This window comes from Spea bombifrons, chromosome 1, assembly GCF_027358695.1.
Source record: "Spea bombifrons isolate aSpeBom1 chromosome 1, aSpeBom1.2.pri, whole genome shotgun sequence".
Lineage (NCBI taxonomy): Eukaryota > Metazoa > Chordata > Amphibia > Anura > Pelobatidae > Spea > Spea bombifrons.
Window position 1 is genome coordinate 105,888,134 of NC_071087.1, and position 16,073 is coordinate 105,904,206.

The 16,073-nt window shown below is 37.5% G+C and overlaps 1 protein-coding gene across 1 annotated transcript in view; it reads left to right on the forward strand.

Annotated features, from left to right (window-relative positions):
* The window catches only part of LRRC2 (leucine rich repeat containing 2), a 78,983-nt gene that overhangs the window by 13,868 nt on the left and 49,042 nt on the right, over positions 1-16,073 (forward strand). Inside the window, exons 2-3 of the mRNA XM_053467649.1 lie at positions 1,256-1,410; positions 6,432-6,633. Coding sequence (XP_053323624.1) covers positions 1,286-1,410; positions 6,432-6,633 — 327 coding nt within the window. The 5' untranslated portion in view covers positions 1,256-1,285. The remainder of the gene's footprint in view (positions 1-1,255; positions 1,411-6,431; positions 6,634-16,073) is intronic.

Sequence of the window (16,073 nt, forward strand, 5' to 3'; positions counted from 1 at the left end):
ATAGACAAGAATAAATGCTCCTCTTTCTCTGTGGATCCATTGGATGAATAGTGCATTTACTTCAGTGTTATTAACTGAAGTTGGAGAATAACAAGTTTTGTCCATTAATGAATTTTGGGGCAAAATTGCAAATGTATACTTTGACATCATAGATAAAATTTTGTGTAAAGTTCAGTGAGAAATTATCAGACTTAATATTTGTTTCCACTATGCAGTAGGACACGTGCCAAATAAAAGTTAGCCTTAGGACAAAATGGCAGTGCTTTCAGTGAAATCCTCTCCCTTGATTGGAGGATCAAGGCAAATCACATCACGAGAAGCACTGTAATTTGGGCGGACATTCACCTAAGCTGCCCTAAGGTGAACTTCTGCAAAATCACAGCACTTTTGGTGACATATTCTTCCCTGATTGGAGTCTGGGAGGGCAGGGTGTCACCAGAAGCTCCACCATTTTGCCCTAAAGAGACCTTTCGCCAAATTGGTGGTACTTTCTGTGACATCCTCTCCCTCGATTGGAGGATTCAGGTTGAGGACGTTACAGGAAGCACTGTCATTTTGGCGGAGGTTTGCTCCAGGTTATGATGAAAGATAGAAGAAAGAAGATGAAGAACAATAAGATGCAGAAGTGGAAGTGGTTGGCAGAGTAAGTAGGGAAACATTGCAGATGAAAATTCAGAACTTTTTGCTGTGTTCCTCCACTTCACGGGGGGGGGGTCTGGTCTCATTTTAGTGGCTTCATATGAATCGCCAAATTTGCCAAAGTGTACTATATATATATATACATATATATATATATATGTACTATATATATATATATATATTGCCTAAAGAAGAGCCCTAGATAGTCTCGAAAGCTTGCAATCCATTATATGTAAGTTACCCAATAAAGATGTAATCTTTACCAAATTTGCTTTCTCTCTTTCTGTGGCTAACATGGTGTAACTCTATACCATAATATTTAATGAAGGAGGAATAATTGGTAGAGGGTTATGCAGCCTCTTGTTGACCAAGCCTACCTTTGACTCTGGCTTTGTCCCACCCCATCAGTTTATGTACTCTGCATTGCTAGACATGGGTAAAATAACAACACAGAAAGTGGGCATAGCTGTCTGGTTATAACTAGCAGTGGGGTGCTATAGTTAGAACTGTTTGAACATTTGTCTATACAGTATGGCTCCATAAAAGTTTAATATAACACCATACTGTAATTATAATTGTAAGCATTACCTAAATGACCTTAATTTTTGCCACACAGCTTTTCTTCAGGACATTTGAATGTAAAAGTATGACATTCGAAGTGATAGTAATCGACTTTTCTCATATAAAAGCACTTTGGGAGACACGTGTCAAGAAATATAAGGAACAATGTAAGAAAGAAAAACAGAGGATCGAGCAAAGTGCCTTGGAAAAGTAAGTGCCAAAGACTATATATATACATATATATATATATTTGTCTGTCTATCTTTCTTTATATAACATTTTCAGCCAGTATGTCATTGTTATACTTTTGTATATACCAATACTGAATGTAACCATAACCAATATTGTATTACAGAACATGTACTTTTTTTTAGAGAAAAGTATGATTGTATATCTGATATATATTTTGTGATGGCTAGTTGTGTGATGGCATGCAATTACCCATCTTACAATTTGTAGTATGATGCCTACTATATTTGGTTGAATTGCTTGCTTTGGGTACTAGACCTATTTCACTTTGTGAATTAGACTAAAAATGCATGCCTGTGGTTTTGAGTGAACACGCAGTGTTTGGTTAAAAAAAGGACAGTAAGTTTATTGTGTGCTGAAAATGGTCATGGTTCAGCATTTAAATTAGTTATACATTCATTAAATGAATTAAATAAACCCTTATTCTGTTTGTGCAGTTGCTTTTGTTTACAATTAGCTGGTATTGCTAGCTATGATAGCATTCTAATGCCACCTTTAATTTGCACTGGCAAAGAAGACAAGAATAAAAATGATAGCAGCTTTTATCATAGTGAGCAGAGGCTTAAAAATACACAGGAATGACGTACATCAATGTAAATTTATGAGAATAATAAGATTTTGCATATTATGAAAATTACTTTGTGAAACAGTTCAAAGAAAATGTAAAGATCAATGATTTGCCAGCAGCAAACAACTGCTTAGATTAAAATGGTAGGGTTCATCTGGGCAGCAGTACAGATGACTTCTACTTTAGGGAAGAATTGTGCTTTAGGCAATAAAATGTTTTTTAAGGAAATCTATAATTAAAATAGAGTAATCCTTCAAAAAGTATATGAAACCTAGTTGTTTGCCTGGCATACAGTTAATATTGGCATTTCTGTATTAGATCCTAATACAATGGCTTTACTGACACTAAGGATGTATAAATTATACAAACTTTGCCACAGTATTTGCCATGCAATATATCTAAGACAGATTAATATCCACTCTTGAGAATGACAAGTCCCCGGGGGTTGACATGAAAGATTGTCCTAGAATACCATAAAATATTCCATCTGAAAATTTTGAAGCTGGCATTTGAGTTATCAAATATTCTTAAACGGATTCATTTTTAATGGGAGCTTTACAGTCCCCCCTATGATAGAAACGCAAGCAATATCCACTAGGTTTGATAGATTGAATTTATATTTATTTAAAAAAAACATCAAAAACTGCAAAATCCTCATGTTTTCTGACAACTAAAATGAACTTTAATAACTAGAATGATTGCAATGGTATTCTTTTTTTAAAAAAAAAACAGGGGCACCATTAACTTTTATAACTTCTTTGTTTCTTTATATTATATATACTGTATTGGCTCGGATATAGGCCGCCCCCGTATATAGTATAAAAGTTTGGTGCTTTTTTAAAGAAAAAGTTTTTTTCTTTAAAAAAGCACCAAATAAACATGCTGTCACTCTGCCCCCCCGAGATATGCTGCCACTCTGTCCCTCCCCCCCCCGAGATATGCTGCCACTCTGTCCTCCCCCCCGAGATATGCTGCCACTCTGTCCCCCCCAACCTATGCTGCCACTCTGTCCTCCCCCCTGAGATATGCTGCCACTCTGTCCCCCCCCCGACTTACCAGAGCAGACTCCCGGGTGTCTTACGGGGCCGGAGGGGGACATCTATGCACATCGTGTATACAACTCCCGGTGCCAGCACTCAGCGGAAGTGCCGGCACCGGAAGTTGTATACGCGTATTGCATAGATGTCTTCCGCCAGCCCTGCAAGACACCCGGGAGTCTGCTCTGGTAAGTCGGGGGGGGGGTGTAAAATGCATCATGCGGACGTTCACCGGCAGCGGCGCCCCCGTGGGAAGTGCTGGCAGGGGAGGCTGTCTGAGCGTATCAGACAGTAGGATACAAGTCCCCTGCACCGCTGCGGGGGATCTGTATCCTGACCCCGCTGCCCCCCCGGCGCCCGGGACTGCATGTCGGGCGCTAGACCCCGAATATAGGCCGCACCCCCACTTTAAAAACTTAAAGTGGGGGAAAAAAGTGCGGCCTATATTCGGGCCAATACGGTATATATATATATATATATATATATATATATATTATGCCATGTACATACTAATGAAATCGGTAAACTCTTTGGAATTTTCTGGATTTCTGCATATATTGTTTATCAAAATGGAAATGCTCTTTAACTAGGCCATAGCTAATAGACAGAAACACCTTGCTTAAACTAATAACACACAATTCTATATTCATGTCTATTGAAGACACTGTGTAGCCATTCACAATGTAGAGTGGGAAATATGTGAACACCTAGGCTAAAGACATCTTAAAAAAAAACTAGTTGGGGTCAGGAGCCAGCTTACCTAGATTCCAATAAATGAGACAAGATTGGAGGTATTGGTCAGAACGGCACTGTCCTAGTTTTGATATTGAATTTATATTTATAAAAAAACATCAAACTGCAAAATCCTCATTTTTTCTGACAGCTAAATAGTAATTAAATAATCACCATGGATATGAGCTTTAGCTAAGCCATAGCTAATGGTCAAACACAGTTTGCTTTAACTAATAACACACATAATAATAATAACACACATAATTATACATGTTTGTGTCTTTTTTTAACACACTGTGTAGCCATTCACAATGCAGAGGGGAAAAATATGTGAACCTCTAGACTAAAGACATTTAAAAAAAACTAGTTTGGGTCAGGAGTTTGCTATTCATAAGAAGCATTGCCTGATGTGAACAATTCCATGTACAAAAGAGATCTCGGATAACCTAAGCATAATAATTGCTGACGTGTGTAAAGCTAGAAAGCGTTACAAAAGTATTTCTAAACACCTTGATGTTATACAATTTGTCTATATATGGAGACAGGTCAGCACTATTGTTACTCTTCCTAGCAGTGGGCATTCTGCAAAGATGCACAGTGCAGCATGCTGAACAAGAAACATCCACAAAGAATCCTGGAGTATTCTTTGGAACATGAAAATGCCTATGCTGATGATTCATCATACATTAAATAATGAAAAAAGAGCAGTATTAATAGGGGGATACCACGGAGTTGCCCTAAAAAGAACATTGCTGCACATATGAAGTTTGCAAAAAACACCTGGATATTCCACTGTGGTACTGGCATAATATTCTGTGGACAGATAAAACGAAACATGAGTTGTTTGGAAGAAATACATGTTCTGTGTAGAGAAGAAAAATGGCAAAGTATATTAACATCAAAACCTCATCCCAAATGTAAAGTATGGTGTAGGAGGTATCATGATCTGCGGCTGCTTTACTGCCTCAGGAACTGGACAATTTCCTATGACTGAAGGAAAATGAATTCCCAAGTTTATCAATACATCATGCAGAAGAATGTTTGGCTATCTATGTAACAGGACAAGGACCCAAAGCACAGGGGAAAATCTATAACAGAAATGTTTCAACAGAAGAAATACGCATCCTGGAGTGACAAAAAGTCAGAATCCTGACCTCAGCCTGATTGAGAGGATGTGGCATGACCTCAAGAGAGCTAGCAACTCACACCAGACACCCCAAGGACATTACTTGTAAAGATGAATTATCAAAAATCCCTTTTACTGTATTTCAATCCTGCATTGTGTAGTACAATGCTTACATGATGTGTTCAATAAAGACATAAAAACAAATAATTGTGTGTTATGTGTTGACGACTTAACTGAAAATCAGATAGATTTAATTTAATGTCTAATACATGGAGAAGCCCAGGTAATTCCGAAGGGTTCACATACTGGATAGTGCATGGACAGGGTAGACTTGGGGTCAGTAGTGTGATCATCCATTGAGCTTCACTAATTCTGACAGTATGATGACATTTTTATGAGATCTAAAACCATTATTATACCTTTTTTTGTAAACAGTTTTTTTTTATTTTTCATGAAATTAAATAACAATCACCAATAATTACCCGTTAGTATAAACATATCGTTTCATCCTGGTGTTGCATATTATTTGGGTTAAGTCCGCAAAGGGGCATATTTTATCCACTAAAATAATTTTCGATGGAAGGCAAAGATGCCTTAGAAATTGAATCAATCAAGCCCAGTAAGGCTGCCAGAATTGTTAAAAGGATGCAGTTGTTAACTGAAAATGCGTTATAGATATGTAAGCAAAAGTCAGCTCTCCACAGTGGGCAGTCAGAGCAAAAACGTACACGCTAAAAGTTGCAAAATCAGGAAAGGTGAAGTTCTATAACATTTGTCTAAAGAAAGTGCAATGTTACAGTTTTACCACTAGTAACATGGCCCTCTTAGTCAGGCACCAGACACCATGTATGCCACTTAAGCAAACATACTTTCTAATGTGGTTCAATGATGCTCTTCAAAGTGTAAAATCATCTTGTTTCGCTGTGAAACAGTGTATACAAATTTCTTGAAAACTACATTTTTTGAGGTTCAATTAAACCCATTTATTGTTTTATGTATTGTATTTTAATATTGTTTTACACCTAAACATTAATAAGCCAATCAAAAGTATTCACAGTTTTAATATACGGTAATATAAATATGAACACTGACAAAGAGATAGACATATATGAATATAATTGCAATTATAGTCACTACATCAGTTACAACTCTAAACACCATCACAATTAGAGATGCACATCATGATATACTACTATTAGAATTATCTACACAATCATACTTACAAATATATAAAACTATGGCACTTAATCCACACGAAACTATAAATACTTATAGGTTTTTACATAATAAATAAAAAAATAAAATTTTTAAATTAATTGATATAATGATAATAATAATAATTAACAAACATTTAGATAGCTGTTAAGAAGAGAAGGGTGGAGGACATATTTCTCATTATACACTGTTTAACCTAATATTTCTGATGACCATCCAATGATATTCTAAGAATACAATCTCCAAATATCATTGAATATAAGTTATTTCTATTTGACACATACCAGTCTTATCAACTTTGCAGGATAAAGAAGGAATGGACATTTATACTGGAATGCAGAAACAAAGGTATACCACAGGCGGTATACATGAAGCATGGTTTTGTAGACACCGAGTTGAAGATTCCGGAAAGAGAGGAACAAAACTCTGACAAAAAGGATCTGATTGTTAATGAAAAACCCAAAACAGATAAATTCATTTTTCACCTTTTTGGGGAGCAATGGGAGGTAAGTCAGTTTAATAAAATATTTAAGGATTAAAAGTAAAACAACAAAGTAAATCTTATTGGCAAACAGCTATTCCAAAATGCTTAAGTATGACCACTCCTGCAAAACACCTTAGTGAAGAGAATTAACCATTATTCAGAAACCTACATTGAGAGTTCTAGCGTTGATTAATAATATTAAATTCTGCCACATTTATATTAACAGGGAATGCTTAATTCAAGAGGTCATCTGACATGGTGGGAGTAGCCTAGTACAGTGAAAATCCATTTTCACAACATTAGCAGGAAAATGTTTTTAGCATTTTTCTTTTTTGCTATTTAAACAAGGTATGCAGCATAGAGCCAGGGGCAAATTACTCAATAAGCCACGCTTTGGGCTTTGGACTGGTGCCAGAAGATTTTTCTTATGTTTTGCGTCCATTTCCACATGTGCCGACTAGTTTGTTTATGTCAGCAAGACATTTACAAAAAAACTGCATCCTTTTTGTGCTCCTTTATGGGTTTCCATTACATTCCCTTTGGTCAGAAATCTATGGTCCACACTGAATGCTGTAACTGCCAAATGTTTTTGGGATGTTTTATTTCTGGTCTATTTGAAGGAGTTGCCCTCCAGGCTGGATATAACAAGCCTCCCTCTACTGTTCCAAGAGGAATACAATAACAGATCTGCCTTTCCTCTAGATGCTGTGGCACAGTTAACCCCTTAAGGACAATGGGCTAAACCCAATGAAAACAATGCATTTTGAGCCCATACATGTACGGGCTTTGTCATTAAGGGGTTAATATTATATCCAATGTATATAATATAGAATTTGCCCTAATTAAAATAACATATAGTGAAGTAAAACTAAAATTACAATAGTCCTCATCTATTACATGGCTTATACTCATTTATAGATTATAGATTGTAACTCAATTTGCACCAATATTGTTCTTTATACTTACTATTTTTCTTACAAGAAGCATTAACAAATTGTGTTAATTTCTAGATAGTAGTGCTAAATACCGTATTTGCTCGATTATAAGACAAGGTTTTTTTCAGAGCAAATGCTCTGAAAAATACCCCTCGTCTTCTAATCGGGGTCGTCTTCTAATCAGACCTCAAATAGAGGTCTGATTAGGAGACTAAGATCCAGATCCCCCGCACCGCTGCAGGGGACCTGGATCCTCCTGTCTCACCCCCCCCATCATACACACACTTACCGGTGCTTCCTGCTGTGTTGCCGGGGCAGCGGGTTGACGTCTACGCGATCCGCGTAGACAACGTCCGCTGCAGCCGGAAGGAGGTGTGGCTAGCAGCGGGGGTTGTCTGCGTCCGTCGCATAGACCTTCCCCGACTGTCAGAGATCAGAGTTCCCTGCACCGGTGCGGGGAATTTTGATCTCTGACAGCCGGGGAAAGTATACGCGACGGACGCATACAAACCCCCGCTGCTAGCCACACCTCCTTCCGGCTGCAGCAGAAGGCGACGTCAACCCGCTGCCCCGGCTGGAAGCACCGGCAAGAGAGGGGGGAGAACGGGGGAAGGGGGGTGAGAGAGGGGGGGTGAGAGAGAGTGTGTGTGTGTGTTAGTTAAATGGGGGTATAGTGTGTGTGTGTGTGTGTTAAATGGGGGCATAGGGCATTAAGGGGGCATTTAATAGAGCACTCTGCCTCCTGAAATGCCTTATACCTCCCTATATGCCACTCTGCCCCATAATATGCCTTTTAACCCCCTAAATGGCAGAGTGGCATATAGGGGTATAAGGCATTTCTGGAGGCAGAGTGCTCTATACAATGCCTTTTAACTCCCTTAATGCCACTCTGCCTCCTGAAATGCCTTATACCTCCCTATATGCCACTCTGCCCCATAATATGCATTTTAACCCCCTAAATGCCAGAATGGGATATAGGGGTATAAGGCATTTCTGGAGGCAGAGTGGCACATAGGGGGTCAAAAGGCATACCATGGGGCACAGTGGCATATAGAGGGTTAAAAGGCATATCATGGGCCACAGTGCCATATTGGAGTGGCAAGCCTGGGGGCAGATGTGCGTAACTGGGGGACAGGTTGGAAAATACAAGAAATAAAAACAAAAAAATCTTTTTCTCAATCATAGCTTTTATTAAAAAAAATAGTTTACATGAATTAACATTTACTGGTAAAACTTTTTTCCTTTGGGGTCGTCTTATATTCAGGTTTTTTCTTTTTTTTCCTAAGTTAATATTCAGATTTTGGGGGGTCGTCTTATAATCGAGCAAATACGGTATATTAAATCGGTGTTAATTCCTCATTAATGTTGAGGTACTAAAAATGATCACCCAGGTACTTTCCTTAGATTGCAGTTCAGATAACCCTCTGTTTCTTAACCCCTTAATGACAAAGCCCGTACATGTACGTGCTCAAAATGCATTGTTTTCAATGGGTTTAGGGACCACCCATTGTCCTTAAGGGGTTAAAAGAAGTCTCCATTGTAATTACCTGCACAGAGAACAGGCAAGAAATCACTGATGTGAACCTCCCAACACTGACTATATCAGAAATCAATTCACACCAAGGCAGACTCTCATGCAGATCTGTGCGTTTTTCCATTATTACAGTTTTACATACTAAAATAAGCATTTACAGATGATGATGATTATTGATGCTGTATAAGGGGAGGATCAGGAGAGGGGACAGGGAACTGATTAGACATGCACATTGCATCAATTTCTTCCACAGACCTTGGGTACTGTTCTTTTAGGATAATAATTGTTAAGATACATCTCAAAGCTCTGTAACTCAAAAGTAGAAATATGATCTGCACCAGCCATCTCCAAGTCAGATGTGTCATATTGATGAAGGGAGGGTTATTCAGATCTTTCTTAACCCCTTAAGGACAATAGGGGTTATTACTCGTAGTATACTGTGGGACAATGGCTATTTTACACATTTTTCGGTGTTCCTGTTTAGCTGTGATTTTCTTCTTTCTCATTTCGTGCTCCCACACATATTATATATTGTTTTTTTCAGGACAAACAGGGCTTTCTTTAGATACCATTAATTTTATCATATCATCTAATTTACTATAAAAAAAATGATAAAATATGGGGATTTTTTGTTAAAAAATTACTTTTTCTCACTTTTTAAACAAAAAACTTTTACTCATCTGCAAAAACGAATGAAAAAACCTGCTAAATAGATTCTACTATTTGTCCTGAGTTTAGAAATACCCAATGTTTTTATGTTTTTTTGCTTTTTTCTGCACGTTATGGGGCAATAAGTACAGGTAGCGTTTTGCTATTTCAAAACCTTTTTTTCCAAATCTGGTAATTCTTCCCCCCATGTGCCATTTCAGGTACCTTTGAAGCCGGCCAATGCAATTTACCCCATCAAGTCATATATTTTTAAAAACTAGACACCCCAAGGTATTTCACATGCTGGTAAATTAACCCTTTCCATGCACTAATTTTACCACCAGCCTTTGTGAAACTTTATGGTAGTACATTTTTTTGTATTTTTTTCACACACGTTGTACTTCAGGTATAAATTTATCGCTCCTGGTATATGTCCCTCTCAAACAACACCCCAATATGTGTTCAGTAACATCTCCTGAGCGCAGTGATACCCCACATGCATGGGTTTGTTGGGTTATTTGGGAGGTAAAAGGCCGCCTTTGTGAGGTGTGTATTTTTTGGCCATTTAAACATCTGATCCTACTGCCCCCATGTCCCATATTTGGGACACCTTTGAACCCGGCCAATTCAATTTATCCCATCCACTCATGCATTTTTAAATACGAGACACCCTATGGGCATTTGCAATGCCAATATTTTAACTCTTTCCATGCTGGAATTTTTGTAAAGATAAAGAATTTTAGGACTTGCTTATTAATTTTTTTTTTTTTTTTTGGTGACAGTGGGGATTTTTATATGTTACCATATTATTTTTATTTTTTTTAAACATTTTTTTTAATTTTTTTTTTTTAATTGTTTTTTAATTGTTTTTTTTTTTTTTTTTTTACTAATCACTCATTAGTGAGCTGGGCTCCATTGACCTTGCATGGTTGGATGCAGTACCTGCATTCAACCTGCAGGAGGAGCTCGAGAGTTCACAAGAGGGTCTGGATAGACCCTCTATGAACTCATATCTATTGTTGATGCCATCCTGTGAATGACGGCAACGTCATTTACAGGATGGCACTTGTGGTTGCTCTTCGGAGCAATCACAAGGTGATCGGGGTAGGGGGGTAGTGTTACTGACATGCCTCGATATCGAGGCATGTCAGTAACACCGTTTATGCTTAGGAAGCGATTCAGATCGCTTCCTAAGCTGTTTTAGCCGGGCGCCGCCGCGATCTTTCATGATCGGTGCGGCGGCGGCCATTTTTCATCCGGGGAGGGCTGCCAAGGGCACTCACTTGGGAGGCTTCCGTGGATGCTGCAAAGCCGCCCCCCGTGGATGCTGCAATGCAGCTATTTAACGGCAGCCCGTACATGTACGGGCATTGTCGTTATCTCGTTGCACGGCAACCCCGTACATGTACGGGGATTGTCGTTAAGGGGTTAAGTATGTACTAATGGAATAGGTGATGTCTAAGTTGGATCATTATCACATGACATGAAGGTAGCTGGCAGGTATGAAGCACTGTTAATTAGGAAAAAAGTACTGTGGCAGCAGATGCTGGATATGAAATTATATATATAGGTAGTAGAAGCATTACTAAACACTCATCTACAAACACTCAAAAATCTCACGGTGCCTGCCACAACCACAAAGGATTCTGGGTAGGCACATTCAAATAAGGTCAACAATGATCACCTTGTAATATATATATATATATATATATACATATATATATATATATATATATATATATTATAAGGTGATAAATAAATATATATATATATATATGTATATATATATATATATTTGCTTGATTATAAGACGACCCTGATTATAAGATGACCCCCAAAAAAGCCTGAATATAACACTACCCTATGGGAAAAAGGTTAGTAAATATTAATTCACATGTAAACTATTTTTTCATATTTAATAAAAACTGTGATTGAGAAAAATGAATTTTTTATTAACTATTATTTGCCAACCTGCCCCCCAGTTATGCATATCTGCCTCACGGCTTGCTACTCTGGCCCCCAGATATGCCTTATACGCCCTATATGCCACTCTGCCACCCATGATATGCCTTATACCCCCTTGTCATGCAGAGCCTGTGTTGGGCTAACGCAGGGGTTTGTAATTGGATGTTACAAGATGTGTTTTTACAGCCAGCAACTTGCCCTCTTATACCACTCAGACTGACCTACACCTTTTACATACCAAAGAGCCCTTCCATAAATGAATTCAGGTTCAGCCTCAGTGATCATTGGTGGTGCCCTCCCCTATGGTATGCCAATCTGCCCCCCCTGATATGCCTTATACCCCCTATATGCCACTCTGCCCCCCTGATATGCCTCATACCCCCCTATATGCCCTCCCCGAATTACTGATGCATCCCTAGATTGTCCCCCGTGCTTCAGACTCCCTGGTGTCAAGTGGGGGCAGCCGGTGGACGTCTGAGCGTTGCATGCAGATAACCGCTGCTGCCCGGGACTACTTCGCACTGGCTGCCAGAGAGGAGGATACAGGTCCCCTGCAGCGCTGCGGGGGATCTGGATCTTAGTATTATAGCCAGACCTCTATTTGAGGTCTGATTATAAGATGACCTTGAATATAAGACGAGGGATATTTTTCAGCGCATTTGCATCTTATAATCAAGCAAATACGGTATATATATTCTACGCGTACAAAAAATCCTCACTGCACAAGTGCTTGAATTGTTGAAATCATAGGTGAAAATTATCCCCAGATTGTTAGACAGAAAGCTTTCAGGCAAGTCTAAGACAAGTCTGAGAAGCAGACAATACTAGTACGCAATACTACAACAACAAAGTGTAAAACCCCTGCAAGAATGAATATGTACCAGAGAGAGACAAGACGCAGTTAAAATGAAACAGAATAAACATAGAACAGCCATATTAATTAACCATACTGGTTACATGCAAGTGGTTGATTGGCAAGTAAGCAAAATACTAAAGATAGGGTAATCCATATCAAACACTGTGGCTTATCTGCAAAATAAAAAATAAACTTTAAAGACCCATGTGGTTCGCAGTTGCCTGTTGTATTAGAAACATCTACAGACAACTTGGCTGGTGTTGAAGAGAGCATCTTCCTATGTTTGCTTGTATTTGGAGGGAGGGTGAGCTGACAACATATTGTTTAAGGGTCATATTCAAATTGCCATTTTCATTTCTCTTTACGCATGAAACTAGAGAGAAACCCAGTACATTATGACTATTTGCCTTTATTTTACTCTCTGCTATTTCCATACATATTTAGTAGGCTTACATTGCAGGCCAATGACTAAAGAAATGCCACTTATTTTGTTAAAATTAATGATGCATATGTATATGCGAGGTTAAATATGGTAAATAGCTTATGTTACGATAAAAAGAGAACTGACTGTTTTACAGATTTTATCATTTTTAGAATTGAGTTCACCTGGTATCTTCAGCTTTCAACTTAAAATTTTTAATCTCACTGTATTCGAAAACTATGATTGCAAATATTCATAAAATCATATTTTCAGCGTGGATGAGGTTTTATTTTTTACCTTAAAAGTGAAACATGGGAAAAAGACAGTACTGCTGACCTTCTAAAGCCATTTAAACTTCCACAGTTGAAAGGTTTCTTACACCTAAAAAAATGTGAAGACATATGAAGTGATGAGAAAAGATGATGTTTCTACATTTTTTTTTCTTCTTTTTATGTCCTGCTTGTCTTACTGACATAGTATACAGGAGGGCCCTTAATACTAAGGATGAGTGAAATATGGGGCAAATGGCATTTCTCACCTCCATGTACAAATATAAATTAGCTTGCAATGGGTTTGCAAACATTTTCCATGAAAAAGAAGAACCCAAGTAGTATTCACCACTTGTTTTTTGAGTGCATGTTTGTGTCAGAATTTAATATGAATTCAGGCTTGAGGAGCTTTTGTAGCCCTTTAGGTGCTGTTGAATGTAATGATTAATTATTGTAATTGTGGGTCAAACAATTTCCGGTGAACAGTAACTCATTAAGTCATTAAACAGTATAACTAAATGGCTTTGTTTGTTAGCAAAAGAACACATTTTACACCAAGACCACTTTTGCAGTCACTGATGTACTCCAATAAGAACATGTCTTTGGTCTTGTCTTAGAAATATAGTATTTGACAGCAGATCTAGTCTGCCTATTTTTCCTGATCCAAAGACACAGATCTTAATTGTTCCTTGGTCACAAAATGAAGGGTAGCTTTATGATTGTCCCATGCTTGTTAAATCCCATCACTATATCAGCCTCTACCATGTATGCTGGGAATCTGCTCCTCACGGCTTGCCTTTAGTTTTAGAGTATGACCCCTTGAGCTAACATGTCAAATGTTATATCTGTAAACAGTTATATACAACACACAATATATTGACAGATTTGGAATTGTGATAAACAGTAAATGCGGTATTCATTTTAAAAATCTACCAGTACTTCCAATAACATTTCAATGTTTATTCCTAATATAGCTATAAAAAAGTGGAGGGAAAATTAAAACAAGGTAGCAGTGGGTACATTTTATTTTCTGCAGAATAATATGTAGGAAATAAAAAGAAAGTTATGAGAAATTCTCATTAAAACCAGCCCTGAGGCTCTTCATACTTTTATATTTTTTAGCTGCCATCAACTGCCAAATATAGAAGATGGATCATAACATAGCATACACCGTGTGGGAAATGAAGCAAACACGAAATGATCCGTATCAGAAAAGAGAAGGGGGCGGAAGCAACATTTTTAGATTTCTGAAAAAAAAGAAACAAATTACATAAAATTCTATTAATATATATTTTTTTTCAGTAATTTAGTTTCCACTTAAAGAATTATTTCTTTAATCATGGCCCCAGAAAGCACTATAAGTATTGCTTTGGACATGCAACACGCATAAGAGCATACAGGACGGTGAATCAACAATTTCCATTGGTTGCAAACAAGCCTTTGCAACAAATACACTTTTTGATAAGAAAACTACCAAACGACTATAAATTGCAGGAACTCTTTCATCATGATCATGGTGGTGGTGGTGGTCAGGGGGGTCTACCACAACATCACCTCCTTCTGGTCACCTCACAATGTTAGCAGCCTCCAATGTCAATCCTCTTTTAACAGGTCATCTTTATTAAGGGTGCCACTATTAGCGGATGGGACTATAAATATATATATATATATATATATATATATATATAAATTTAATAAGGCATATGCAATCTATAAAGGTACTATCCACTCGATCAGAGAAAATCATACAGTTCGTGACAGTTGACATGCCTGGCATATCATGGAGTTGAACTAGCTCAAACATCCTGCACCCATGTTCTATTTAGGGCATCTTTGAAGCTGACCATATCAGTTTGTGACAATTGATGAGGCACGTCATGAGGTTAATTTTTTTTTATAGTAAATTAGGTATAATCAAAATAAGCCTTTCTTGTCCTAAAAAAAAGATATAATTTGCAGGGGTACAGTAAATGAGAAAGAAGAACGTTTCAGCTAAACACAAACACAACAGAAATGTTAAAATAGCCATTTTAACAAAGGGTACAACAAAAAGGTTTATACATTAATGGCTGTGTGTTGAGTTATTTTGAGGGGACAGCAAATTTATACTTTTATACAGGCTGTACACTCACTACTTTACATTGTAGCAGAGTGTCATTTCTTCAGTGTAAAATGTGAGGGGTATACTGTGAGATACTGTATATAGGAAGAGTGAGGAGATCAAATGTGTAGACTGTACAAATAAACTAGTAGCTGATTAATGGAACACTATTATGAATCAACACACATTTTCACAATAATAAATCACAGATGTGTGATCTGAACCACATGTCATGTCATGGTACATCTCATGTATAAATATCTGTACGGTTTGTATACCAAAAAGATAAAGGTATCTGCCACATTAAAAGTGGTGGTATTGCATTTCTAACTGAAGTATAATGCTAAATATTTATACAATGTATTCAAGTCAATAATGTCAACGGGACATTTTTGGCATAGGGTATATCACATGCTTAGTGCATTTATAAAACACCTCTAATATACACAATATATACACAATATTCTTAAATTTAAAATAAAGACATTATTCACATATGCATACTGTTACAGTTGGGCAGGCAATATACATATATATATATATTACTATTAAATGGTTTGAAATTTTCATTTAAGACTCCACCACATTAGGCAATGCCAGTATGAAGTTAAACAGGGGCATGTACTAACATAGAAGAAATCAGAGTTACGTATTTCAGAAACATCATATGTACCTCAAGAGCATATTCTGTTTTCATCTATATAAAGGCTGCAAATATATTTCCAAAAAAAGG